General features: G+C 39.7%; 2 protein-coding genes across 7 annotated transcripts in view; one reads left to right on the top strand and one right to left on the bottom strand.

The window, feature by feature from the left end:
• Window positions 1–15,068, top strand: part of plcg1 (phospholipase C, gamma 1) — a 69,536-nt gene extending 54,468 nt beyond the window's left edge. For 2 of the 6 annotated variants that reach the window (XM_067372167.1, XM_067372166.1), the window contains exons 25-32: window positions 3,433–3,608; window positions 3,812–3,908; window positions 5,854–6,078; window positions 6,769–6,917; window positions 8,683–8,797; window positions 8,913–9,074; window positions 9,336–9,442; window positions 9,528–13,642. In XM_067372167.1, coding sequence (XP_067228268.1) covers window positions 3,433–3,608; window positions 3,812–3,908; window positions 5,854–6,078; window positions 6,769–6,917; window positions 8,683–8,797; window positions 8,913–9,074; window positions 9,336–9,442; window positions 9,528–9,860 — 1,364 coding nt within the window. In that variant the 3' untranslated portion in view covers window positions 9,861–13,642. The other 4 variants (XM_067372171.1, XM_067372170.1, XM_067372169.1 and 1 more) reach the window with 4 other exon arrangements.
• A 149-nt stretch (window positions 15,069–15,217) lies between these two features.
• On the bottom strand, window positions 15,218–26,277 carry zhx3b (zinc fingers and homeoboxes 3b). The gene is made up of 3 exons (XM_067372172.1): window positions 26,121–26,277; window positions 17,200–20,598; window positions 15,218–17,049 (listed from the first exon to the last, which is right to left on the bottom strand). Exons 2-3 carry the CDS (start codon window positions 20,435–20,437, stop codon window positions 17,039–17,041), a joined length of 3,249 nt encoding a protein of 1,082 aa, XP_067228273.1. The 5' UTR covers window positions 20,438–20,598; window positions 26,121–26,277; the 3' UTR covers window positions 15,218–17,038.
• Between the last annotated feature and the right edge of the window lie 1,100 nt (window positions 26,278–27,377).

The raw sequence follows: 27,377 nt of genomic DNA, 5'->3' as shown, positions 1-27,377 counted from the left end.
ATGACAATGGATGAAATGTTTAGACCCTTATAATTAAATCTAGAGTGTGTCCACGATTGTGTGTGGGTCCATGTACATGCTGAGTCAGATCAAAAGTATTCAAAGCTGTTAGGATTTCTTTTGCCATATTGGATTCTGCATTTTCTATGTGGATGTTAAAATCCCCAGTAATAGAAAAACAGTCAAACTCTGAGGAAATTGCTGATAACAGTTCTGTAAAGTCCTCAACAAAGGCTGGAGAGTATTTTGGAGGCCTGTAAATAATTATAAGTAGAATGCGAGGGAGCACCTTTTTAACACAATACCCAAGTATTCAAAAGACAAGTAATCACCATATGACACTTGCTTGCATTGATAGACATCTTTAAATAGAGCAGCTACACCTCCACCTCTCCTAACAGCTCTGCAGACACTCATAAAAGTAAAGTTAGGAGGGGCTGTTTCATTCAGGATTGTTGAACTGCAACTGTCTTCAAGCCATGTTTCATTTAGAAGCATAAAATCTATGTTGTTTGTGGTTATTAAGTCATTGACTAGAAGTGATTTATTTTTAAGTGAACGGATGTTTAAAAGTGCTAACTTAACAGTCTTACTTTCTGTCTCTACATTAATCTTAGTTTGACATGTAGTAGGTAGCAGATTAAATGCGTTTGCCAAACGGTTTGAGAAGGCCTTAGGCTTTCTATCACGTAATAAAACAGAAATAGAGAAAGCAACAGGCACACTGAGTTCCGGCTTGTTCTGTAAACATTTGATAAAGTTGCTGTTATCATAGCGGGGACCCGACACACATCACTTAGAGCTGTTATCGGTTGTTTTTGGTTCACCTAGAACAGATGGAGGAGGGTGAGGGCCCTGGCATCGTGGCAGGGGCCGAAGAGCTCTCGCAGGAGGAGGGGGAGGCCGAGCTGGGCCCACAGGCTTTGGTGGTTTCAGGGCTCGCTTTTTTGTTGATATCTGGGGACTCGCAGCAAAAGAGTGGGAGAGTTTGGTTCCAGCATACACCAGTTCCTCCATTTTCTCTGAGAAGCACAGACGAGGGGATGCTGGAGAGAGGGATAACGTGTCCGGTGAGAGGGGCTGTTGCTCTGGTGTTACCAGAGGCTGTAATATGTTGTCCTGGCCTCCCTGGCTGTTTTCCCGAAAGTTGTCCTTGGGTCCTGAATCTTGGAGCACTTTTCTAATACGTCACTGTCTCTTGGTGAGCTCTGTGGGCAGGGCTCAGTCAGGATTGTGCCCGTGAGCAGTGGTTGTTGTGGCTGCGTGGTGTTATCATTGACCTTGTGGGATGTGTCAACCGCATGTCCATTCAGGTGCTGAAATGAAGTCCTGTGGTCAGTTGTACTCTGTCCAGGTGTGTTTGTGCCATTCAGGTTGAGTGGATTTGCACACACTGCTGAAGGATGGAGGCAGAAGTAGATATTGTCCTTTAGCACTCTTGAGCGCAGTTTGTTTGAGTGCAGGCCATCATGAGTGAACATTTGTCTCTAACTCCAGAAAAGATTGAAGTTGTCGATGAAATTCAGTCCCTTTAAGTTGCAGGGTTTTTTTTGCAGCCACGTGTTAAGCCCAAGCAACCGTGTAAATCTATTTGTTCCTCTTGCTGGGAGTGGTCCACTGATGAATGACTGAACTTTTAGTCTTCTAAGCATTTCAAAAAGTTCATGAAATCCCTTTTAAGGACTGCTCCTTCCGAATGTCATTCTTCCCCACATGGATGATTAGTCAGTTTTATATTTCATCAGAATGCTCTTAAGTTCCCTGTTTACATCAGAAATTGTTGCTTGTGGAAGGCAGCATGTAGTTGTATCCCTGCTGTTAATGTTTCTGATAATAGTCACGCACTATCAGAGTCCTGGGCTCGGCTGCTCTCTGAGCTGAGTGCCACTGTCTGCTCGAACTTGAGTGGCAGTTAGCATCGGTGTTAGCTTCTGGCTGATTTGATCTGTGTCTGATCATGTTTGGGGATTCCTCACCCACATTCATCATGTCTGGAGATTCCTCACCCACATTCATTAACACTTCAGATCTTTTCTCCAGATGTATTGGCAGTGGTAGGGAGCTAGTGTTTGGGGTAGAGGATGCTACTGCAATATGTGATACCCGTGACAATCTGATGTCTCGAGTGCCTTTGGGTCTCGCTCCCTGTTTGTGCCATGGATTAAAATGTTGATCAGTTTCGGCACTCAGTATGGTCTGTTTAGGGGCGTTAGATTCATGGGACTCACCGACTGTGTGTTGAGGACGTCCATGACGAAGCTCTGTTGTGTGTTCCTTCTGGTTTGGTAGTCTTGAAAGAAACTTTGTTTCAAGAACTGCAATCCTTTGTAGAAGTATGTGGCAGTTTGTGCAGCAGGTAGATTCTTCAACCAGAGGAGGCATATTATTTCTATGTATTATGTATTATATGTATGTATGTAGTTGCTAAGGAGTTGATTACACAACTACATTTATCCACTAATCATTCAGAAACATCCAATTTCATTCTAAAAGTTGTAAATTCTTCCGGAATCTCTCCATCAGTGTCCGACTTCGGTTTGAACAATGTAAGGCTGAACACCATTACTGACCGTTGCCTCACTTTGGCTGCATGAGATTCTCCAGCTTTGTTGTTGTTGAGCAACGGATGCATGAGCTGTTAAAGCTTCACCCTCTTCTGGAAAGTGGGCCGGGAGCAGCAGCTCATTTACATTTAAAGGAACGCACACAAAAAATGTGTGGTTTTGCTCACAGCCTAATAGAGGCAAATTTGACAAGCTGTAATAAATGATCTGTGGGGTATTTTGAGCTGAAACTTCAGACACATTTTGGGGACACCGAAGACTTGTATTACATCTTTTGAAAATTAGCATAATAGGTCCCCTTTAACACAGTGATATCAAACAGGTTTAAGTTAACAGTTTAACTTCGGCAGTCCTGTATTTAGGTTTAGCCTAGCGCTGGATTAGCCCTACTTTGGATGCAGCACACACTTGCGGTCTATTGTGCAGTATCACTGAATGCTCTATCTAACTTCTAGAAATTAACGTGACACAATTGATACCATTTCCTTTTTTAACACGTTCCTGGTTTTATTGTGCAGGGATCAACAGTGCATGTTATTTATTCCAAAAAGAGAAAATGTTGGTCTTCATAATCTTTGATCAAAACAAACTTACTGCACTTCTAAAACAAATTTCGTTTTCAGCTAACTAAAACCTATTATTTTCATCCTCTCCCCTTCAATCACCTGCCATATAGAGACTTTTTTTGACCATAAATTCAGTTGATTCACCAATTCCTGATGAATAAAATTAAGTGATGCTAATCCATTTTCCCCTTGTATAATGTGTATAATTGTATGTTTCATTAAGAAATATATAGATTGCAGGAGTAAAATGCTGTTTCATGTTGACTTGAAATACTTGCATGTGTATCTTGTCTCTGTTGTAGTGGTCAGACCAGAAGGGAAGGGCAGTAGACAGTTCGTCTTCTCTTTGGTCCTCGTTGCTTCGCCCCGTACCGGCCCAGTTCTGGACATTGCCGCTAGTTCACAGGAGGAGCTGAAGGACTGGGTGGTGAAGATTCGAGAGGTCACCATGACCTCTGAAGCTAAGGTCCGTCCTGCCGTACGCGCCTTATCTCCTCCTCCTCCAGTAATACAGTAACTGACCGTGACCACCTGTTACTAAATCTCTGAGCTATCTTTGATGCTAGAACAAACTTGTGCTTGGAAATCATGTGGTCAAGTTTATCTAAAATTATTATTTTTTTGCTTTTCCCATAGACTGTGTGAATGTGTTTGATATGAGTAACGATTGTTCTCCTTCAGATTGAGGAGGGTAAAATGATGGAAAGAAGAAAGAAGATTGCTTTAGAGCTGTCGGACCTTGTCATCTACTGCCGCCCTGTTCCCTTTGATGAAGACAGTAAGACATCCAACACTTTTTAAATTCAGACTTATCGATGCCTCGTGGAAAGGGATTCTTCAGCTCATGTCATATCATGTCCTAAAGAGGGTTATTGTCGTTAAATAAAACAATAATAATAATACTAATAATAATAATAAAATAATTTCTTGGAATAATAAATAAATAAAACACAAAAAATAAAATAAAAATATAATATAAATATAAAATAATATAAAAATAAAATACAAAAAAACTAATAGAATTAATACAATTTATAAAATTACTTAAAATGAAACAGAAAATAAAAAGATTAAATCTAATTTAAAGTATCAACAAAAACTATAATAGTATATCAGTGATACTAAAATAACACTGGCCTAATGTACTTTTTAACACTTAGGACTGGGTCATATATTTAAAATCTCTAATTTTTCATTTTTTTTAAACCTCATTTTACAATGTTTGTTTGTTCAGAATATTAAATCTAGTTGTTCTCTGTTTGAAGAAAAGAAAAAAACACCAATTGATAAACTAAGAGTATAATTGGTTTTAATAATCCTGACCAATACAAACATTGTACAATAAAGTTAAAATAGTGCAAAGCTGACACTAATTAAATAATTAACTTCTCACTAAATTAATACTATATTATTTTTAATATGCACAAAATATTACAATACATGGCAATAAACACCAATGTTTACTTGCATATAGTTTTTTTTTATTTTTATTAATGCATGTTATTGGCAGACAGAGGCTTCCATGAACATTTTTGAGTGATGATAAATCATTGAGTCTGAGTTAATAAAATTGACAGTTTGAACTGATTTATGGAAATAATCATTCTGCACTTATGTTTAAATCTGAGCTATTAAAACTGTTTTAATGCTTTCTTACTGTCAAGTAGGGGTTACACAATTAGTTTATTTGGCTATTAGATTTCCTTGAGAGCATCTTGTTAGACTGTTTTAAAATCAAATCATATTCATCATGTTGCATAGTATTTATATTGAAAATTGACCTGATTCTGCTTCGGCCACTATATAGTTAGATACCATTTTTTTTTTTTTTTTTTTTTTTTTTTTTTTAATCATACCAGCTATTGCTGTTGAAGGTGTTTTGACTTCAGGATGTTTTCCAACATCATCTTTGGAGTACTTTTTTTTTTTTTTTTTTTTTTTTACTTTCACAACGTTTTACAGATATTGTAAAAGATAAATTTGACCTATACTAAAGTCAGTTAAGTTTAGTATATTGGCATGTTAATGTGAGTTTTTCGTAATCGGCTGTAGCGCTGACTCCACTTCAATCGAGAATTGAGAAATGATTCTAAATAGATTTTGAGATTTTCCGAATGCATCGTGATTTTCTCTCTGATCGATTCTGAGCTTAGTTTTTAACAGCAGATGGCACTGTGTGCTTTAGAAACAGCCATACTTGTAATCACTCAGAAAGTTCAAAAAGGTTGAAGCCAATTACAAGGGTGTTTGCAGTGTGCTGTTTACATTAATCTTGCGTCATAAAAGCGTTCTGAGGTGCAAATACATTCTCAGACTCAGCCGAATGCACGAGCTCTCTTCTTCGTGAGCATTTGAGTGTGCGGTTAAAAACTAGTCTAGAGCACCATCTGCTGTTAAAAGACACGCTCCAATGCATGTAAATGATAACAGTTCAAGTGGAGCAGCATTTATTGTGAACAGAGCCGCTCTGAGACGAACGTAACCTACACGGATGTGTGTATATATTAAACCCACAGAGCACACATTTATTTGACTTGCAGTTTATGTGATTTCACAATAGCAATAGTATATAGTATGATTTTAATACATCGTGCAGCCTTAGAAAATGGTCTAATAATGCGGTTCATGGGGAATAATGCGGTTTCAAGTTGGGAAACACTGCTTTAATATACAAAACCAAGTAACTCCTTAACATAAACCCTGGCATCTTCTGTCTCTTACAGAAATTGGGACGGAGCGGGCCTGTTTCCGAGACATGTCCTCATTTCCCGAGACCAAAGCAGAGAAGTACGTGAACCGCATCAAAGGAAAGAAGTTTCTGCAGTACAATCGGCTACAACTCTCTCGTATCTACCCGCGCGGTCAGCGCCTGGACTCATCCAACTATGACCCGTTACCCATGTGGCTGTGTGGCAGTCAGCTAGTGGCCCTTAACTTCCAGACTGCAGGTGATTACAGGGCCATGATTCCTTCTCTCATACCCCTTTTCCAACAGCATGAACCGGGTGCTAGTTCAGAGCCAGTGCTATTGCCAGTTCGGAGTTGGTTCCAAGAACCAGTTTGCCTTTCCACAGGCTAGAGAGCCACCACAGAGCCAGGTCTTATGTCACTGTAGTGTATACGTCTCATCTTTCCCAGCAATGCTAGTGCGTCAACGCCAAACACAAACACACCATCAATGGTGGACGTTAGTTTACTATTGATATTCATGGCTTTGCAAACCTACTGAATTTGCTTTAACACTGGTTTCGTCCGTGAAGCACCCTCCAAATCACTCTCCGAGGACCAGAGTGCAAGGAGGCAGTTTGTATCCTCCACGGACCACTGTTTCGGCTAAATCACGTCCATCGATTTTGGCTGCTATTTCAAAAATGGCATTCACAAATTTCTGTTTGTCTTGTTGATCACGGTAACCCCGCCCCCAGCCCCTGATGCAAGTGGTTCTTACTTTTAGACCAGCACATTTTTGGTGCTACTTCTGAACCACTTTTCCTGATTTGGAGCTGGTGCTTTGGGTGTCGAAAGACAAAGAACTGATTTGATGAAACTTGGCTCTGGCTCTGAACCAGCACTCAAACTGACTTGGTGGAAAAGGGGCATCAGTCCTGTCGTCTAACAGTGTAATCCTCTCTCTGTAGATAAGCCGATGCAGATGAATCAAGCGCTCTTCATGTTGAACGGCAGGAGCGGTTACGTGCTGCAGCCGCCAATCATGAGAGATGACAACTTTGATCCTTTTGACCGGCACTCTCTGAGAGGAGTGGAGCCGATCACGCTGAGCATAGAGGTACAAATGCTCTGCCTCACTATAGGACAGACTAAGACTAAATCTTTAGAAGTGCCATACAAATGTGGCTAAGGGATTTTATTTTCATTACTTTCACGCAATGTCACCATAGAATGGCAACATGTTAAAAGCAACCAGTCTTCAGACCAAGTGGACATGGGTTATCTGCCAATTAGTGTTAATTTTGTCAGCTATTTTTAAATTCAGTCTTAATCTTGTGTCAAATGCTTTTTAGTTTTTATCATATTTAGTCAACCTTGTCCTGTTTTTGTTCAGTCAAGTTTTAAAGTTTAGTGTTTTAGTGAATGAAAAAATTCATGCTTTGTAATGGATAAATTGATGATAATGATTATTTTGCTCAAAATTGTAATTATAAAAAAGAAATATTTTATTTCACCAGAATTATTGCACTTTCATCTATGAAATCAAGAGAATGTTGTCTCATACGTACAGTTTATTTCACCTCATCTTTATTATTGGCTATTTATCGTACAAATTAACACTCTCTGTCTACATTATGAAAACAAGAAAATTGTCTTAAAAATTAAAACTATTTCAGTAGTTTTAATAAATTCCTAATTGTAATTCCAAATTACATAAATGTTTTTTCTATTAAAGCATCAGCAAAGAAAGACTTTGTATTGCCACACAGAGGTTGCACAAGTGCATTTATTCAGCAACTACAATCAGTTTAGTCGAGATCCATGTTTAGATTTATTACCGTTCATCACTGAGAATGTTTGATCGCAGATTTAGTCACAGCAAATAGCACAAGTGAAAGAACACTGAGTGAATGACACTTTCATTTAAGCAGAATATATCAAATGGAGATCGCTGCACTCCAGCTTATTACTTGTTTTTCAGAGAGAGTGCATACGCATGGTTGCCAGATTGCAAAGATTAAAGGGGTGATTAACTAAAGTTTAAAAAAGTGAAATCATAATCAGTGTGTAATGTTCCTGTTAGAGCATAAACAACGTCTGCAAAGTTATGATACATTTATCCACTAACCATTCAGAAACATCCAATTGAATTCTAAAAGTTGCAACTTCTCCATCAGCGTCCGACTTTGGTTTGAGCAATGTAAGGCTGAACACCGTTATTGACAATCCTCATTTTGGCTGCGTGAGATTCTCCAGGCTTGTTGTTGTTGAGCAACTGAAGCGCAAGCTGTTAAAGCTCCGCCCTCTTCTGGAAAGCGGGCAGAGAGCAGCAGTTCATTTGCATTTAAAGGGACAAACACAAAAACGGTGTGTTTTTGCTCACACCCAAATAGAGGCAAATTTTACCAGCTTATATTATATTATATAATATAACTTACATTACATCTTTTTAAAGGGGCATTATAGGTTCCCTTTAAGTAAAACACCAGACAGAAAATGTGTCCTTTTGATAGAAAAGCTCTGAGGATTTAAAATCTTGATATCTGGCAACCGCAAACATGACAGATTGTAGAGGCTTGTTAAAAACAATCTGCAATATTTTGTCTCTTCTTTTTATTCGATAAAAACAGTGATTTTGGTAAAGGTTTTTATATTTTTAACTACATTTTAGTTTCCGTCAATGATACTCCATGTTGATATAGACACAATTAATGTTTAATGACGTTGTTGTCTTCTCACATTCGTTTTGTCTTAGTCATGGAAAAAAACGTTGTCAACAAACATATTTAACACTTTGTCAATGAAATTTACACTACTGCCAATTTCCGACAAGCTGGAAGTGACCAAATTTGAAGAAAACTGAACGTTTTTTGTGTTTTAAGGTTTTGGGAGCACGCCACCTGCCCAAACATGGTCGAGGTATCGTTTGCCCTCTCATCGAGATTGAAGTTTGTGGAGCAGAATATGACAACGCCAAACAGAGGACTGACTCTGAAGGTGAGGTGGACATGAACAAATGTTATAGGGGTATGTGGGATCACCTGGGATTTTAAAGGAGCAGTAAGCATCTAGAGTTCAACCGTACAAAAAGATTTTCCTGTTTTACTCTCAGCTGACAACGGTCTGAACCCCACCTGGCCCAGGAAACCCTTCCGATTTACAGTGTGCAATCCTTCTTTTGCGTTTCTGCGCTTCGTGGTCTATGAAATCGACATGTTCAATGACCAGAACTTTCTTGCCCAGGCAACGTTCCCCATCAACTGCCTCAAAACAGGTACTGCTCCTGAATGAGTGACCAAAGGGAACTTCTCTAAATAAATCAGGGGTGTCCAGTCCTGCTCCTGGAGAGTTTAGCACCAATCCTGATCAAACCTGAATCAGCTAATCAAGGTCTTTAGGATCACTAGAAACTTCTAGGCAAGTGTGTTGGGGTTGAAGCTAAAGTCTGGAGCAGGATTCGTCTCCCCTGAAATGAATATTGCAGTAATCACCCCTGAGTTTGGAAAAACCAATGTCACTCCTCTCCGTCTTTTAGGCTACCGTTCGGTCCCGCTTAAAAACAGCTACAGTGAGGATCTCGAGTTGGCGTCCCTGCTGGTGCACATGGACATCATCAGAGGAAGGGTGGGCTATGAGATCATAGTATGTAGAAACGCACCTCAGTAACGTCATTTACTAGACTATATGAATATGCTGTATCGTAATGGCAATCTCTTTTCCTCTGCAGCATGAGAACGGCGAGATGTTGAGTCCATTCTCCGCAGCAGGAGCGATTGGCGTGGCCATGCAGGTGGGCCGGGAGCGTACGGGGGACACAAGCTCAGTTTCCTCCACGTCCTCCATGTCACCTCTGCCCTCGTCTCCGGGTCAGGCCCTGGGATATCGTGGTCGGGAGGGCTCGTTTGAGGCCCGGTACCAGTCCCCACTGGATGACTTCAGAGTGTCACAGGAGGCACTGTTGGACCATGAGAACAGGAGGTGTGTTTGGTTTGAAGAGCCTGCTTTTGAAAAAGATGCTGAATTGTCAAATAATACACAACATGTAGTTGCGATGAAATGAACGTTGTGACATTTTCTTCCGTATTGTGACGTAGAGAAAAAAAAAAAAAAGTAGGTTGGGACTAGGGATGTCATGAGAACCTATACTTCGGTACCAAGTTGGTATCAACACTTTAAAATCCTGACGGTACTTGTTTTTCTACAGTACCGTAAGTACTAATAGTACCGAACGTTTCTGCATTATAGCATGTAGTTTGAACCCAAACATATTATCAGATAAAATCAGAAATTTCAAAAGTTGCTGCGAGACGTAATTTCACAAACAGTGATTCAGCAGAACCGCGTCTTCTCTCGCTCTCAAAATACGCAAATGGCTTCACACCCATAGTATCCATATTGATTTTGTTCTGCAAGCGAGCTGCACGGTGCAATACAAGACATTAGCGCACATTGTTTTATATCATGCCAATTTATAAATTCAAGAGAATTTAAACTAGATAGTACTCGCGCTCTCTCTGAGAGACGGTCTTCAGTCAGTGCGCTCTCAGCCAAAGCACGCACACATAGCCGCCCCTCGTGAGTGTCAGATTTCTATGGATTATTACACGTAAACATTCAAATACACACACAGTTATGTCAAAATGCCCGTCTTGCCAAATATTCACACAAGCACAGTCGGTTATGCACATTAGGTCTTAGTGACTGCATCTTGCTACTTTCTCATACTGGCTGTCTGTATTATTAATAATAAAAAAAGAAAAAGAAAAGAAAAGCTTTAGTAAGGGTTAATGTCTATTTAAGTTATACAGTGTATACGTGACTGTGCAGGGTTATTTTATATTTGATTATTCAATTTCTGTGGTGTTTTTACTTGAATACTACTATTAGACCTACCTGAAAAAATATACAGCATTGTTTAATTTGTATCTTTATTCTGTTGTATTTATTTATGCTACTGCTTGTAATGTTTATTCATTCTTGTTTTATTACTGACTACTGCAACAAATTACCTCATAAAAACACAAACTTGTAAATTGTAATTTCTTTTTAAAATATGTATAAAAATGACACACACACACACACACACACACACACACACACACACACACACACACACATTAAAGGAGTTAATGTTTAAGTATTATTGTTCTTTTTTTTCTTTTTCTTTTTTTTTAATCGACTTTGGTATCGAGTATCATGTACTAGATTCTTGGTATCGTGACATCCCTAGTTGGGACTTGGTTCTACCCATCAGTTGTTTATTGAATAGAGTACCTCAGGGATGACGTGTTTTTGTAGACCAACCTGGAAGTTAGCAGCGCACTGGTTCCCTCGATCGAAAGCCTATGCATTTTTCCCATAGACTTTTGGAAAATTGCAAAAAATAATAATCTGTGTTTAAAGGTGCCCTAGAATGCTTTTTCACAAGATGTAATATAAGTCTAAGGTGTCCACTGTCTGTGAAGTTTCAGCTCAAAATACCCCATAGATTTTTTTTTTTTTAATTCATTTTTGTAACTGCCTATTTTGGGGCATCATTAAATATGCACCGATTCAGGCTGCTTCCCCTTTAAATCCTCACGCTCCCCGCCCCCGAGCTTGCGACTCTAACACATTGCATAAACAAAGTTCACACAGCTAATATAACCCTCAGAATGGATCTTCACAAAATGTTCATCATGCATGCTGCACGCATGCATCAGATAATGTAAGAACAGTATTTATTTGGATGTTTACATTTGATTCTGAATGAGTTTGAGGCTATGATCCGTGGCTAACGGGCTAAAGCTAACATTACACACTGTTGGAGAGATTTATAAAGAATGCAAGTGTTTGATAATGAAAAAATCGACGGCTCGTCTCCGTGAATACAGTAATAAACGATGGTAACTTTAACCACATTTAACAGTACATTAGCAACATGCTAACAAAACATTTAGAAAGACAATTTACAAATATCACTAAAAATATCATGATATCATGTCAGTTATTATCGCTCCATCTGCCATTTTTCGTCCTTCCTTGCTTACCTAGTCTGATGATTCAGCTGTGCACAGATCCAGACATTAATACTGGCTGCCCTTGTGTAATGTCTTGAATGGCTGGCATATGCAAATATTAGGGGCGTACATATTAATAATCCCGACTGTTACGGTGTTATATTGAGATTCGCCTGTTCTTCAGAGATCTTTTAAACAAATCAAATTTACATAAGAAGGAGGAAACAATGGTGTTTGAGACTCACTGTATGTCATTTCCATGTACTGAACTCTTGTTATTCAACTATGCCAAGGTATATTCAATTTTCAAATCTATGGCACCTTTAAAAAAGGGTTATGACACTTACACATTTTTTCTCTCGAGATAATCTTTCCAAGTTTACACAACAATTGTACATTTTGAAGCCTAAATAAAGTGGTCAGATATAAAAAGCTAACAGTAGGCTATAAACGGACTACAGCACACCATTGTCGTGGATCAACATCACCACCACCAAGCTTCCTCAAACTGTATTTAAAAAACAACTTCATTTTAAAATATGCTCGCTGATTATGATCTGTGCTGTGTATGAATATCTATCCACTTTTTTTTATGAGAAATGCAGTCCAAATGTCCTGTTTGTCATGATGACGTCTAAAGTCCCCGCCAAAGGAAGTAGGGTCTTTTAGCAACTTGTTAGCAACCGCCGTTTTTAAGACACAATAAAGGTTTAAAAAAAATCACTAGCGGGTTATAACTGGTGTGTTTTATGTCATAGATCAAAATGTGAAAATATTTAGAGGCTTTGTTAACCACACACCTTTTCTCAGGCGATTTGGCAAAAACCCATTCAAAAAATTCCATAGACTTTAGGGCGATGGAACCGGAAGTCATAAAATGCTAACTCACTTCTGGGTTTTGCATACAAAAACGCATCATCTCTGAGGTACTCAATAGAGGCAGATCTGGATGTGAGCTTGCAGTCAATTGTAAGAAAGGGGAGAGACTAAATGATTGGAGAAGTTCAGCATACATCACCAGAGAATATGGAAGATCGAGTTATGACATTTTGATGTTAAATTCAAGATAAGCTCAATAAGATGCATTTAACATGCAATTTTCATGTTATGCTTTAAGATGATAACTTTAAGATAACTTTAAGGGCCTGTAAATTGCCATTTCTGTTTGACGTTTGATGCAGATAAATCTGAAATCAGTGTTATTACAGTTGGTAATAGAGTGGAGCAGGGATATGGGATATTTTGGATTATTGCAGAAAATAAAGTCTATGACCGACAACTTATTCTTACATGTTTTGTTTATCATGATCATCTTCACAAATTAATACGACTTTTATGAATTTTGAGGCCTAAATACAATCATCAGAAGTTAAAAGCTAAACTTGGGTTATAAACGAATTACACCACGGTCACGTCTTCAACGTCACCATAATTAAGCTTCCGACAACTCTTTCAGTCTTGAAAACATTTTTTTCTAAAGGTTTGAGTTATAGTAGTTTGCAAGAGCGATTATAAACACAAGAAGACTATGAAAGCGACTAATGACAGTGAGTACAACCTCTATAGTCTCATTTAGACATTTGTAAGCAACCATCTTTTTCAGGACAAGTAAAAGCTTTTGAAAAATCACAAGAGGGTTTTACTGATGTATTTTTTTGCCGTAGAATAAAATGTAAAAATACCTCGAGCTTGTGTTCACCACAGACCTTATTTCAATCAATAAACCCATTCAAAAAACCCAGAACGTTTCTGGGTTTTGGTCTCTTCCTGTCTGAGTTGGTGGTTCTTGGCAAAAGTAAGCTGCGATGTTGACCAAATATGATCAAAAGTGGTTAAATTTGAATTTCTTTTCCCTCATAGGCTTCGCAGGGCTCGCGTCAGCGCCGACAACCGTGCGTAAACGACCGGCTGAGCGTACGACAGATGGACAGAGCAGACGCAAGGCCAGCGACAAGGTTCCTTCAGAGCTAATGATGTCAAGGACTGCCGTGAAACCCGTTTCTATGGAAATCGCCAGCGTTTTTGGACAGATCTCCCTCTCTCTGCGACTCTCTCCCGCTCAGGGCCGTGCGAGTGGCAGAGGGACTTACGGGGCGTGAATGGAGCTTTCGCTCACGGACAGAAATGAACAAATATCTGCTTAGCTACAATCTGAACCTGCGGCGGAAGGGACAGGGGTGTTCTGATACAGCGCGAGACTCAAGGACAGGGCCAGTGTTTCAGAATTGAGTGGGCGCTGTATCATTCATCACTTTGAAACCGATTCCAGGTTAACATTTATGGAGTAATAATACTTTTCTTTACTCTGTCTCTGGCTTATATATAAATATATAAATGTGTGTGTGTGTACCCCATTTTGCTGTCAGTTAGAAAAGCGTTGCAGCTGATCTGCTCTCAAAGAGCCTCTCACTCCACATTTTTATTTCATTTCAGATTGATTATTTTTATTATTTAAACGTCTGTTTTAAACTTTCATAACGTTATTGTTTTTTTTTCCTATATGAGTATGTTTCTAACATGAGGGCTTGGCCTTTTTAATTGCATTTCTCATGCTTTCTCTTCCCTCTGTCCGACGTGATGGACTGAAGTGTTTGTGTCCCAGGATGCACATGTTCTTGTTTATTTTTTCTAGGCAGGCAGATGGCAGATCTCATTGAAGTAGTCGCCGTCTAAGCTTCAGGAACACATTCTTCAACATTTAACTCAAGAACAGCCTTTATTTTGTTTTAAAATAAAGTTATGAAGTTATCAAGTGACCAGAGAGCAATATCACTCTCCTCGTTTTATGTTTTGCCAGTCTGCACGGGTGGACTTTAATTCACAAACAGCTCAGGTGGGGTTTTTAGGCTATGGGAGCTTTGGAAATGTTGTGTATTTAGTTTACAGAACAGAACTTGGACCATCTCATTTCAGAACATTTTATCCCTCTAAAACCATTTCTGTGATTTGTCATTTACTGTTCCTCCATTTTAGCAATTGAAATGTCTTGTTCCTGAAGGCTTTTTATTATGTGTTGTCTTATCAGATCAAATAGGGAGGAAATGTTATGTATGATTTAGTACTTTTCGTAGTGTGTTAGCCATGGTATCTGTTTAAAGAAAGCCAAAGGTAGACTGTGCAGGCGGTATAAACAAGAAATTGGGACCAAATACTTGTCTCAGTACATTGGGTTACTAGAACTCACTGAATGTTGAATACTTACAGGGGAAAAAAAGGACATGATGTTTTTTTGTTTTTTTAATTGTTTTTTAACCCCCTACTGTGGATAAGAGTGAGGGCATTTTTGGTCATTCCTTCTTTTGATGTATTCCCTGTGCCAAGCAGTCATTTAGTTTTGAATTATGCCATAGTATTGCTCTAATACAGGTTGTCATTAATTGATAAACCGGCTACGACTGCTAAACCTCAGTATTTACAGTGGATGTACAGTAAAAACAAGGCCATATTTATTGTAGCTCTGATAAAAGTTTCATGCAGTTCTCTTGTTTAGCCAGTAGAGGTTGAGATGTTACTGATCTGCACACATATACACATACCATGTAGTTCTGAAAATCATTCAGTCTCCAACAACCACATACAGAAGCCATCGTGATGCTGTTGTATTATTATTATTATTATTTTTTTTTTTTTTTTTTCCATCACTGATGCTTTACCTGGCTCTCCATGTGACCATGGGGACCAGGTGCATTTTTATGGAGCAAGGTGACTATGCAGAGATTGTTTCTGCTTTGCAGCCCCACCTTTTTAGAAATGTTTCTTCTTTTTTTTTTTTTTTGCCTTTTGGCTGTAAAGTTATGGCGCTTTTGTCAGTATTTATTTGGTTCTGTGCATCAAAGTCTGAAAGATGCTCCAGAAGTTGACTCCCGAAGTTATATTGTAACATTGTTGTATGTTCCCCTGATTGAGCATATGCAGAAATGTTAATAACGTTGAAAATTGGAGAAGAGGGACATAAACTTGGAGGGATGTGTAACGGGCTTGCGTCTTTGGATGCATGCATAAATTCTGTCATTCCTCTTTTTTTTCCCCCCTAGTCTGTCTCTGTGGTTTAGTGTACAATTTTTCAATCTAGAAATATTACAGAAAGACACAGGGACCATAATCACTTCCTGAGTTTTGAAGAAAAGTCAAGGCCAAACCTCTTAAGAGGGAATTCACCTGCATTTATTCCTAATTAGCCAACATTCCCTCAATTAGTTTTGAGTGTTAAATCCCTTTCCCTGAACTTCTGTAGCCCTTCTCCAGTCTGTAAATTGGTTTCTGCTAATTCCTTGCATCATCATTCATGTGCCTTGGTGTATGTATACATATATACATCAACGAAAGATCCCCTGTTGGACATGTATGCCTTTTTTCTATGCTTTCTTGCATCAGTGTTTTGTTACCAATGTTCTTATTTACAAACCAAGCCTTTTTTGTAATGTGCCTATGCTATATTGGAGGAAGTACACATTTTAATTTTGCTTTTCATATGAAACATAATCAAGCCTGAGAATAAAGTACTTATTCAACAATGAAAAAGTGATTTTTTTTTTTTTCCCCGAGCCTGAAAATCCATGACCTTTTTTTTATTAAATTTATTCTGCAAATAATATTTGTAAAAATCATACAAGCCTAAACGTTCACACTGGTGAGTCTATCATGATTTTACAGTTTTCTTTTACTTTCAATGACATTTCAGAAAAAAAAAGTGCTGTGGTATTGATGCTCACCTACAGCACACAACTTAACCTCTCTGAGGTGCAATTATGTCAAGTCATATTTTAAGAATTACAAAAGGGCTCAATGAGAGCTGTGCAGTTTACGCTTCGTACACCATAATTTCCCTAAAAATGGCAATTCCTCTCCAAAAGTAGTAGAAAGAAAGAAATACACATCCAAGAAAAATTCTGGACTTCAACTTGGGCGTCTCGCTTCTCAAAGCCAATGTCTGTTTTCCCCTCTATTCTATCCAAATAGAAAAAGCAGCTGGCTGGTGAAGGGGTGTATCCTGACCTTCAACAATCCACACCATGTCTTGAACAGTAGGACAGCTAGTAACTCTTGGGTGAAAAAGAAAATGTTCATTATAGAAGAGAGATTTTTTTGCAGAGGTATCCTCCAGTGCTCCTGTTAAAGTTTCATCTGACATTTATAAAAAAAAAAAAAAAAAAAAAAAAGCCTTCAAATAAAGGTCGCATGTGCTGTAATCCTATAGGCTGATATCTCTTTACATCCATTCATGCATCCACTCTCCTCCTCAGTCAGACTCTGCAAAAAAAACAAACAGCATTAAACAAGAATGACTTTATACTGGACACAATCTGAGGGCTAATTTCTTTTAATCCCTCCGATTCACCCATCCTCAAATAAGCTACAATGTAATTCAATTGATGGCTAAGTTAGCAGAAAATGAATCACCTTGTTTAGTATTTGTTGATATTTCAATTGTTGACTCTACGGTTTGATCCTTTAAGATTAGGCTGCTTCCTGACTGCCCCACCTTTACATCTTCATCGTCTGGATTCTGTGACATTACAGCAGCATCAGTTGGGGTTGCAGATGATGACCCAGTCATCACACTTCCTGTGTTCTCAGAGTTCCTTTCCTCCAATAAAAGTGGGGTCTTATTTGCAAACCACCGCCGGATTGACTCTTCACCTAACCCACTTGACTTGGCAATCTCCTCCAACTTAGTCTCATCTAGTTTACCATGTGTGTCTAGGTGCTCCTTTAGAACACTAATACTGGCTTTCTGAAAGTCTTCCTCATCTACCATGGTCTGGTAACTCTCAAGCCACTTGAGCTGACCATTCTTAAGGACATAGCGGCAATCTCCAAACCAACGTACCACCTCTGGTCGTGGTAGGCCCGTTTTAGCTATCAGTTCATTGTACTGGGGACTACTGGGCCAGTGGGTGCGTGCAAAGACTTGCTTCAGCAGGTGGAGCTGTTCGGGTGTTTTTTTACCTCGGTATGGGGAAGTCTGAGAGATAGATTGTGGCATCTTGGTAGCTTCAATCAGTTGACTTCCCTCAGGCTCACCTTTTCCATTAGATTCAGTAACTTTCAGCATTTTGAGATTGATCTTGATAGGGTTAACTTTTGGCTCAGAACCGGTCTCATCCCTTAGTTTCTCCTCTTTGACTTGCGTTTCTATGGAGGAATCTTCAGCTTCATGTGTTTCCTCATTGCTTGTTTTTTCCTTTTTTATTCCATCCCCCTCTTCCTCTCCCGCTGTATCATCATCTTCCCTTTCCGCCTTTTCAGCTTCCTCTTTCTTCTTCTCTGCTGCTACCCTCCTTCGCCGCTCAGCAAACCAACCATGGATCTCGCGACGAGTCATCTTGGTTTCTGCTCTTAACCGGTCAACTTCTTCACTAGATGGATCTGGGTCCTGTGCAAAGCTGGCTTCCAAAGCACGTACCTGATGAGGCTCTCGCTCCTTGTACCGTATAGCCGTGAAATCTGGTGATGGGGGTCGTGGAGGACGCCGTGTGGGAGTTGGTGGTGATGATGTTTGTGAGGGGCTGAGAGGTGACTGCTGGGGAGTTTTGGGCCTCTCCGGGGGTGAACTGTTTTCTGACAGGTCTACAGCAGCAAGTGTATCAAGCTGGGAAATGCTACCACTAGCTGTAACAGTTTGACCACTGCCACTTGACCTTGAACCCTTCAGATTCCGGAAGTGATAGCGACGGTCACTGAACCATTTTCGTACTTCACGCACAGACAAACCAGTTAGGCTTATAAGTCTGTCTACTTCCTCTTGATTAGGAAACTGGTTAACAAGGAAGCTCTCCTTTAGGGCTGCCAGCTGTCCCTGGGACTTTTTGGTTTTGTTAAAGCTGGGGTCCAGGAAGTTATTGGAGGAGAAAATACGAGAGTTCATAGAGACAGGACATGGGGAGTCTGATTTACTTGGTATTGTGCTATCTGTTGTAGTTGTAGATGCCAAGGTAGTGGTTGGAGTGGTACTGGCAGATAGAATATTTTTCTTGCCGTTAATGTTGCTTTTAGCCTCAGAATTGCCTTTACCCTCACTTTTCACAATATTACCGTTGCTCTGAATGCAAGTGCCATTAGTACCTGGTGTACTGACCTTCACATTGCTGTTGCTATTTGACTTTGCAGTGCTACTTCCACCAACACTGATTACACTAGCCTGGCTACATAAGCTGCTAGTACTACTAATACTGCTTGAACTGCTGCTAGCACTAACACTGCTGCTACTACTGCAATTTCCACTACTACTGCTACCAACAGTGCCTAAAACCATGCTGATTCCTTTATCAGCTACCAGGGCTGCAGCGGGTCTGGCCTGCATCATAGGTTTTGCAGCAGCCTGAGGTTTAGGTGTGACCGCTAGTGCAACAGGGGCACTGCTGACCTGAATTCCATTAGCCATCATTGGTTGGGTGACAATCACCCCTCCTTGTCCAACCAGGCTACCTTGCAAGATGTGAGGGATGGCAGTTGTACCCAGAACTGTGATAGTTGGCTGAGTAGCAGTGTGGTGGGTCTGACGTTGCTGCTGGCCAATGGAAGGTGCTGCCTGTATGATTGTATTGAACATTTTTCTGCGGGCATCTTCTATTTCCTCAGGAGACCAGCTGATTCCTTGTTTTAGCCTCTGTGCTGTGAACCAGATCTTGATCTGCTCCTCAGGATACTTAGTGACAACAGTAAGGTAGCAAAGCTCAGCCTTGGTTGGATAAGGGAACTTGCTAAAGGATGTCTTTAAGAAACTGCTATTGTCCATGGATGCATTATAGGTAGGAATGCTACTGAGAGGGATCATCACTTTTGGAAGATTCTTAGTACTTGATGATGAAGAGGCTGAAGAGGAGTGGGATGAGGAGACTGGAGCAGAGTGCTGATTGAGACTTGTGTTCTGCACAACAGACACAACTTGTGTAACAGCCGTCTTCAGCATGGGTAAAGCCCCAGAGCCATTAACAATCTGTATGGCTGATGGCAGAGCAACTTTGCTGGTTGCTCCACTGTGCACAATAGTGGGCACATGGGTGACTGTAACTGCAGGAGAGTCATTTTTCCCCACCGCTTTAGTAATAGAGGGTGGAGGGTCATCCGTGGCAGGGTGGGAAACAACGATCCTTTTGGGTTCTGATTTACCCTTCAGCATTTTCATGATTGGTGTCTTGGTTATGGATATCTCCGTTTCTTTAGAGCTAGTGCTTTCACAAGGTTCCATGCAAAGACTCTGCTCTACCATGATCCTGTTGTCCTTCTTTTTGAGCTGAAGTGTGGTGGTTATTGTACTGGGATGGACACGGGCATTGTGCAGAGCTAAGCCCTCAAATTTTGCAGCACTTATCCCACAATCCACACAAAGAAAACAGGGGTCAATTCGGAAATCTGGGTGCCCACTGTAGACATGATCAAGGAAAAGATTTAGGTCCTGTGTCTCAAAGTTACATGGCTTACAAGTGTAAATGCCGCCATCTTTATGGATATCACCTGCTTCTTGCCCTGAGGACTCACCCAAACTTTCACTGCCTTTTGCACTTGTTTCCTCCCTGAAGGAAAAGCCAATGTCCTTGGTTGGAGGGGACAGTCTGTCCCGTTGAAAGTCATCCTGCATATGCATGGTTTTTATAGGAATCATGCATGGAACGGTGGACTTCCTCTTGCTAGCCATGGTTTTGTCTACTTAAGTCTCCAGTGAGATTCCTGATTACTTAAGGTTATCCGCTCTTATAGATCATCCACTGATAACTTGGTGATGGACATGATCATCAGTCCATTATAAAGTATTCTGTGTCCTTAACGGCAATGTGTATCAGGCATCAGAACAACAATCTGTAAAGACAAAAAAACAACAGCATTTAACAACCACAGAATTCAAGATCAATTTAGTTATTATACTAACATAAAGAAACTGCCTATTGGCCTAACTGTTTTTCCCACTGAAAGAGAAGAGCTGCTTTGTCTGTCTCTTGATGGCTGAGCCACTTTCAAAGAACCTTTTACAGCCTCTCATTCGGTTTACAGAGAGTTCTCACAACCCATCACACCCCACTTTTCACTTCTGTAGTTTAAGTGAATTGCATACTATCAATCAAACCTGATCTAATCATACAAAAAAAAAAAAAAGTCAGAAAAAAACATTTCATTTCAGCAATTAAGTTCAACAGTGTATTCGCCAAACTAAAAAAAAAAAAAAAAACATTAAAAAAGCCACTGCAGTTCATTTCTGCTTCTAATGGCTTGTTAACAACTGCTAGATATATAGGCCACCTCTCTCAAATTCACTAATCTTTGACAGCAGCAAGCAGACACCCAAGAACAGGGCAGCACAGTTTCTTAGCTGCAAGTTAACCCTCAAACATAAAGGAGTTTGGTGGGCCACAAATAGATAGAACACATCATAATAAGAGAGGTACACAATAATGCCAATGTGAACATGTTTCCAATAAGAGAATGATGTAGAGCCATCTATGACCGATAAACAAGCTGAAAAGTCTTCTGGGAGTACTACAACTTTACCCAATTCTACCATGTTACATAAGGACAAGGAATGGTTTAGTACAGTGATCCTCAAATAGTAGGCCAACATTATGACAACGGTAGCACCATTTTACCGTTTCTACAGTTTAAAGTGAGCAGCATGTCAAAACAACAGAGCGGTACACACCACAAGCCCTCAGGCTAGTTTATGTTAATAAACTTTTGGCATTGCTTCTCTCTCACGTTAAAGACGTAAAGTGCCACATGAAGAGCTGCAGATGATGCAGTTATTTTGAACAGCAAATAAGATTAATGCTTTTGCTAAAGAAAATGAGAATGCAGCAAATACAATTATTTATCTGTCATACTTATGACAGATATATGACTACGACCATTCAAACAAACAAGTTTTTTGACAATTTTTCCAACCCGATCTCCTAGTACTATGCATCTATAGCATGAATTTATGTTTGTATTTGGTGTTATATGTCGTGCTATTTATACGCAGATATTACTTTTATGTGCATATATGATACGTTAACCCATTGTGTAGGATTGGTGGTGTGGGTTAAGTGCATATTATATGTACATGAAAAGTGCATATCCTATGCACGTAAAACACATGCATATCAAATGCACATAAAAAGTCATTTCTGCATATAAATAGCACGCCAATTACAAACAAATTAATTCTATTGATACGCACTTTCAGGAGATCATCTACATTTAGTTTTATTCATCAGCATGTTAAGAGCATTTCATAATAAACAATGTTATGATTGGGGAAATTTGTAGGGCAAGGAAAAGCAACTAAAACTTTGAAATTACAAGTTATCTTTATTTTCTGCTCATGATGAGGTTATATACTACTGCTGCCCAGATGGAAATGTATAACTATTCCAAAAAAGTATTATCCAGACCTCCACTAGGAAGGAAATATAGAGATGTGACCTCTAGGAACTGTAATTGAATACCCCTGGTTTAGTCTGTTAACATGGTCTAGTCAGCCCCTGCTGGTAGATGTAGTAACTACACTATCTGGACCCAAAACATTATTCTTCATTGATGGCCATTCAATATTATTCATGTATTCTGACTACATAAAACTTCTTCCAAGCAACATATAAATCACTTTTTTTTTTTTTTTTTTGAAGTTTAGATTGTTTTTTCCAGTGCCCAACTTAGAGGGCTCTTAAAGATGCAAAATAAACCTTTTTCCTCATTTTTTCTGTCTGATGTTGTTGACAACACACAGTAGTACCACACTTCACAAGCATCTATTGCCATTGTCATGATATAATTTTCCTGCAGTTTCAGAGTGATTGTTTCAGAGTTTCAGAGTCACATGGCATTTATGGCTCAAGTTATTGCCTCAAAAGTTCTGAGCCCAGAAGCAAAGATAGCAGATTCTAAATGGCGTACTTCTAGGTGATCATGTGTTTGTCGGAGGGTAAGTGTTGGGTTCATCCTTGCAAACAGAACACACTGCCACGTATCTCCTGTTTTTCCCAGATGGAAATGCCCTTCATTGTAGCTTGCAGTGTTGCCATTCAGTTTTGCATGAGGGGCACGGCCCTGCCAACACTGCTGGGTCACATAACCAACACAAAGGGGTTGTGCGGTAGGCGGGCCTGACATCCATCATGTGGGTCAGACCCTGAGGACGAGAAGACGTGTGGGGGCAGGGCAAGTAAGTTTGGACTGAGGTGCGAGCGTGTGTGTACACATGTGTTGGGAAGTTGGGGAGGGGCCATTAACTGTTGCAGGAAGCAGTGAGGTGTTTCAGCAAGGAATTTTTTTGCCTTGATACCAATTCCCCATCCCTACCCCCATCACACACACCCTTTTTTCACCCTCATCCAACAATCACAGAGCCGTTACCCCCCCCATCTCCTCCTCCTCCTCCTCCTCCTCCTCTCTGGCTCACTCCAAAGACTCTGGAATGTTCCACCATGAGCTATTTAGCGAGTGGTCAACCTGGGAGCCAAGCTGTCGTTTGCGTTGAGCGCCTCTCGAATAAGCTGCGGATACATGAACAAGCACTATAACATACAAAACGAATGGATTGTATGCCAATTTGTTTGCTTAAAAATGAGCTTCAACCTGACAATATAAGAAAATATTCAATATTGAGTGGACAAATTTACAAATTTGTTACTGAAAACCACATATTGATCAACCAGTATTCTGACATGCTAATAAAATGCTGTAGCATTACTTTAGGGTCATGGACTTGTTTGGCAATACCTAAATGTAATGCATACCTGTCTGCAAGAGAGCTGATCTTCTTTACCCTTGAGCAAACAATCTGTTGACACTAAAAAGTATGAATAAAAACTATTTCAAATGTTTGCGGCCTATATATTCAGACAAGTATCGTCCTGTGGCTTCAGACAGAACATCTTTGTCTCTCTGCCCGGAGAACACGTAAATAAACAATATCACATGTCCTGTGTGACACAATAGTGCCTAAACTGACCAATTCTTAGCCATGCGGATGTTTTAGAGGCAACGTTACGCATTGATAAACATGGCTTCGTATAGTTGGGGTTACAATATATTCTCTATCTGTTACGTTTGCTTTGGCGAAAACACATGTACCCCACCGTCAGTTTGCCTGCTCACCTCCCCTCCCCCATTCCCTCTCTCTCTCTCCCCTTCAACAAGTTCAGCCCAGTCTGCAGGGAGACGGGTCGTCAGCACCACTGGTGTGTTACTATCCCCATGGCAACCCCCCCCTACACACATACACACACAACTCTGTTTCACATACACACTGAATTAACGCACGAATACACGCAGTGGTCAACCCATGGATGGCGTTCGGTCCCTGGCTCTCACTGGCTTGTTTTTCAGGACGCTGCGTGTGGCGACAGCAGGCCCTGATCTTATTTCAGGCTGTGTTAGATAGGTGTGGTTGTTATCACTCATTGTCAATAGCATGGCGTTCGCTCATTCCCTGGTCATAGCCCCTCATTCTGAATGTTGTGAATGGCAATGTGTTTCAACTAACATGAACGTGCATTTTTTAACAGTCAATAAATTGTAAAGATTTCATAAAAGTTAGTCTGATTTGGGGTTTTTTTTCTACTGACAGTTTGCTTTGAAAATAAGACCTCTTCGTCATATAGACCAAAAGTGGCATAGTATGGCTTTTTGGTATGTTTTGCTCAGTTTGGTTATTATTACAAATGCAACTACACCAATGTCATTATAATAAGTCCAAAGGTGCCATGAACATTGGGCTTTTTAAATGCAAAGTGGCACAGATTCGATGTCGCCAGCACCTAAGGTGTTAAGGCTCAGTTAAAAATGGAAGAGTGAGGGGAAAAAAATGGCGGCACACCACACGCTCTGCTGTCCAACCTAAAATGGCTGACATCACAGTCTCCTAACCAGCGAGGCAGTGCAATGCCAGCTCCTGCTGACCAGACCAGAGCCGCTAGAACGCACAGCGCAGGGACCCGCAACCCTTGTCCTGATTTCAAGGGAAGGGAGCGCTTCCATGTTTTGTTAGGGGACAGATTTGCAATAATCCCACCTGGAAGCTGGGAAGAAGGAAAGGAAAGTAAAAATTCTAACAGAACCTTTAACTGGGCATAAAAGTGTTGTGTTTACTGATGATTTAGGGTTTTTATTTCTTCCTACAGTCATAGAAGAATAATAGTGTTAAAACATGACAGTCATAGAAGATAATAGTGTTAATACATGAAAACAAAGCCTATTATATCAAGAGGTTCAGCACAACCAAATATTTTCAGGCGACTATCATTCCTAACAAACAAATCTGGTTTCAAGGTAATAGCTCTGAATACTTCTTAGTTCTGCGTCGCAGTCGTTTTGAGATGCATTTTTACATTGACCATGACCTTTTGCTGAGGAGGAAAGGCCCGTGAAGGTGTTAAAACTTTTGTTGAAGCAAACACCAGGGCCTGCAAGTTCACCACAGACAGCCTTGAGCTTCAGGACAGGAAACTGACTTCATGCGCTTGATGTTCATTTTTTACTACTAAACTTGACTGACTGAAAACAATTCGCCACCTCTAAGTGTGGATGATCATTCATACATTTGACACTAGTAAGTGACTGCTTTTGAAATGACTGATACTGACAGATACTGATGTTATAGTGGAGGGTGGACTATGGAAAATGTATGAATAATACAATTTAATGATAGCAAATAATCTATAACAAATGAAAAATTTAAATAAACACTTGTCAAATGTTATAATAACATTAATTTAGCATTTTCCCCATTTATAATTCAAAACGGACAATATGCACCATCCATAAACAAAACTACAGGTATATCTAAAATCTGACAAATATACAAGTTTTGTTTATCAGTCAATCTGGCTCAGTTATTGGCCGATGCCATAATCTCAAAATGACCAAATATTGCCCCATATTGTTCACTAAACATGACTAAAATGTGTCAGCAATATATTCTGAGTTCTGTTCACATAAGAGTTAATACAAATTAGTTATCACTGACTAGTCTGGAAGGAATAATTAACCAACCAACTTGATAAATTCAACTTTAAGATGAAAATATTAAAAGCAGATTAGTTGAACATGATCTCAACACTAGTAATTCACATACATATTGTTAGATGTATGATCTCACAAGTGTGCCACTGATCAACTTTAATGTATATGAATACTAATATTATGAAATATGATCACATATTTAAAACCATAACCACAAACTACATCTCCACCCCTTCTTCCTGTCGCCATTACACACACACACTAACTCCTCACTCACTCACAGAGCAGCAGTCAGTCACTTTAAATGTATCAGTGCAGTATAGCTGCTGTAATGATAGATTGTGACGTCGATGTGTAACAATAAAAGTCAAACACAAACTCACCCGCGCACACGAGCCAAATCCCGTCAGAGGCGCGCAGCTTCAGCTGCCATACACACAATAAATACAACTCAAGTCAGCTTGTGCTGGAGGATACAGTGATGAGTGTAACACAAAGGCCCTTCACTCTTGTTTATGTCCAGTCGAGTGTGTGTGAGAGTGTGTGTTAAACACAGACGGGGAAAGAAACTCACGCCGCACGTCACCAGCGGCAGTGTCATGTGACTGGATACGTCACTGGCATCCGAAGCCCTGATGATCAGCTCATGAATATAAACTGATAATGATGAGTAATTAACATTCATGCACAAAGATACGAAATGCATCACTCATTGTCATGAATGAAAAGTTATTTCTGCGAACAGAAACGAGTGAAAAAGTTTGAGGGAAGTTTAAATTACAGTGAAGTAATAGCAGTTAAGCTAGTGTAACTTGTTTCTGTGGTTAAGGCTTTGCTACAAAGGTCAAGTGAGGTAATATGAATGAAGCAGAAATAAGGGGTGTAGGTACAGTGCTTTTGATACATATTGTTGCTTGTGACTGTGAGTGCATCCCTCTTAAATATAAAGGCAGCTCTTTTCATGTATAAAGACTCTAAGCTGTGCATCAACAGCAACATGCGTGACAGCGTTTTCGAAATGATTGGCTTTTATATTGTCAATGAAGCAAATATTATGTTGAAAATATTTACATTTTCTCATTTCGCAGACGCTTTTATCCTAAAAAATAAGAAGCCTATACAAATATTTACTTTGCATTAAAGGATTAGTTCACTTTCAAATTAAAATTTCCTGATAATTTACTCACCCCCATGTCATCCAAGATGTTGTGTCTTTCTTTCTTCAGTCGAAAAGAAATTCAAAAACGAAAAGAAAACATTCAAGGATTTTTCTCCATATATATATATATATATATACATATATATATACATTTTAACCATAAATGTTCATCTTGAACATAGACAGTAAAAGAAATGGACACAGCGACCCCATTGGAACTCAATTGAGTCAAGTAAAGCCCATTTTTAGCGATTTTTAGCACTTCCGTTTCTGACGCGCAGACTCAAACTAAGCTTGATGATGTCAGCAACCTGTCTGACAGATGTATATCTTCTAGTAGCTGTGTGTGCAAACTGCCATCGTTAATCTTGCAGAGACGGCGAGCTTGAGCGGGGAGTTCTTTGGCGTGAGTGAGCAGGAGTAAGTATTCTGATTAATTAGTTTGTATAGTATTTTAAAATGTAACGCCAGTACGCCATAT

This window comes from Chanodichthys erythropterus, chromosome 20 (assembly GCF_024489055.1).
Source record: "Chanodichthys erythropterus isolate Z2021 chromosome 20, ASM2448905v1, whole genome shotgun sequence".
NCBI classification, from domain to species: Eukaryota; Metazoa; Chordata; class Actinopteri; order Cypriniformes; family Xenocyprididae; genus Chanodichthys; species Chanodichthys erythropterus.
Note: the sequence above shows the minus strand (reverse complement) of the source record. Positions and strands in the feature narration are given on the sequence as shown.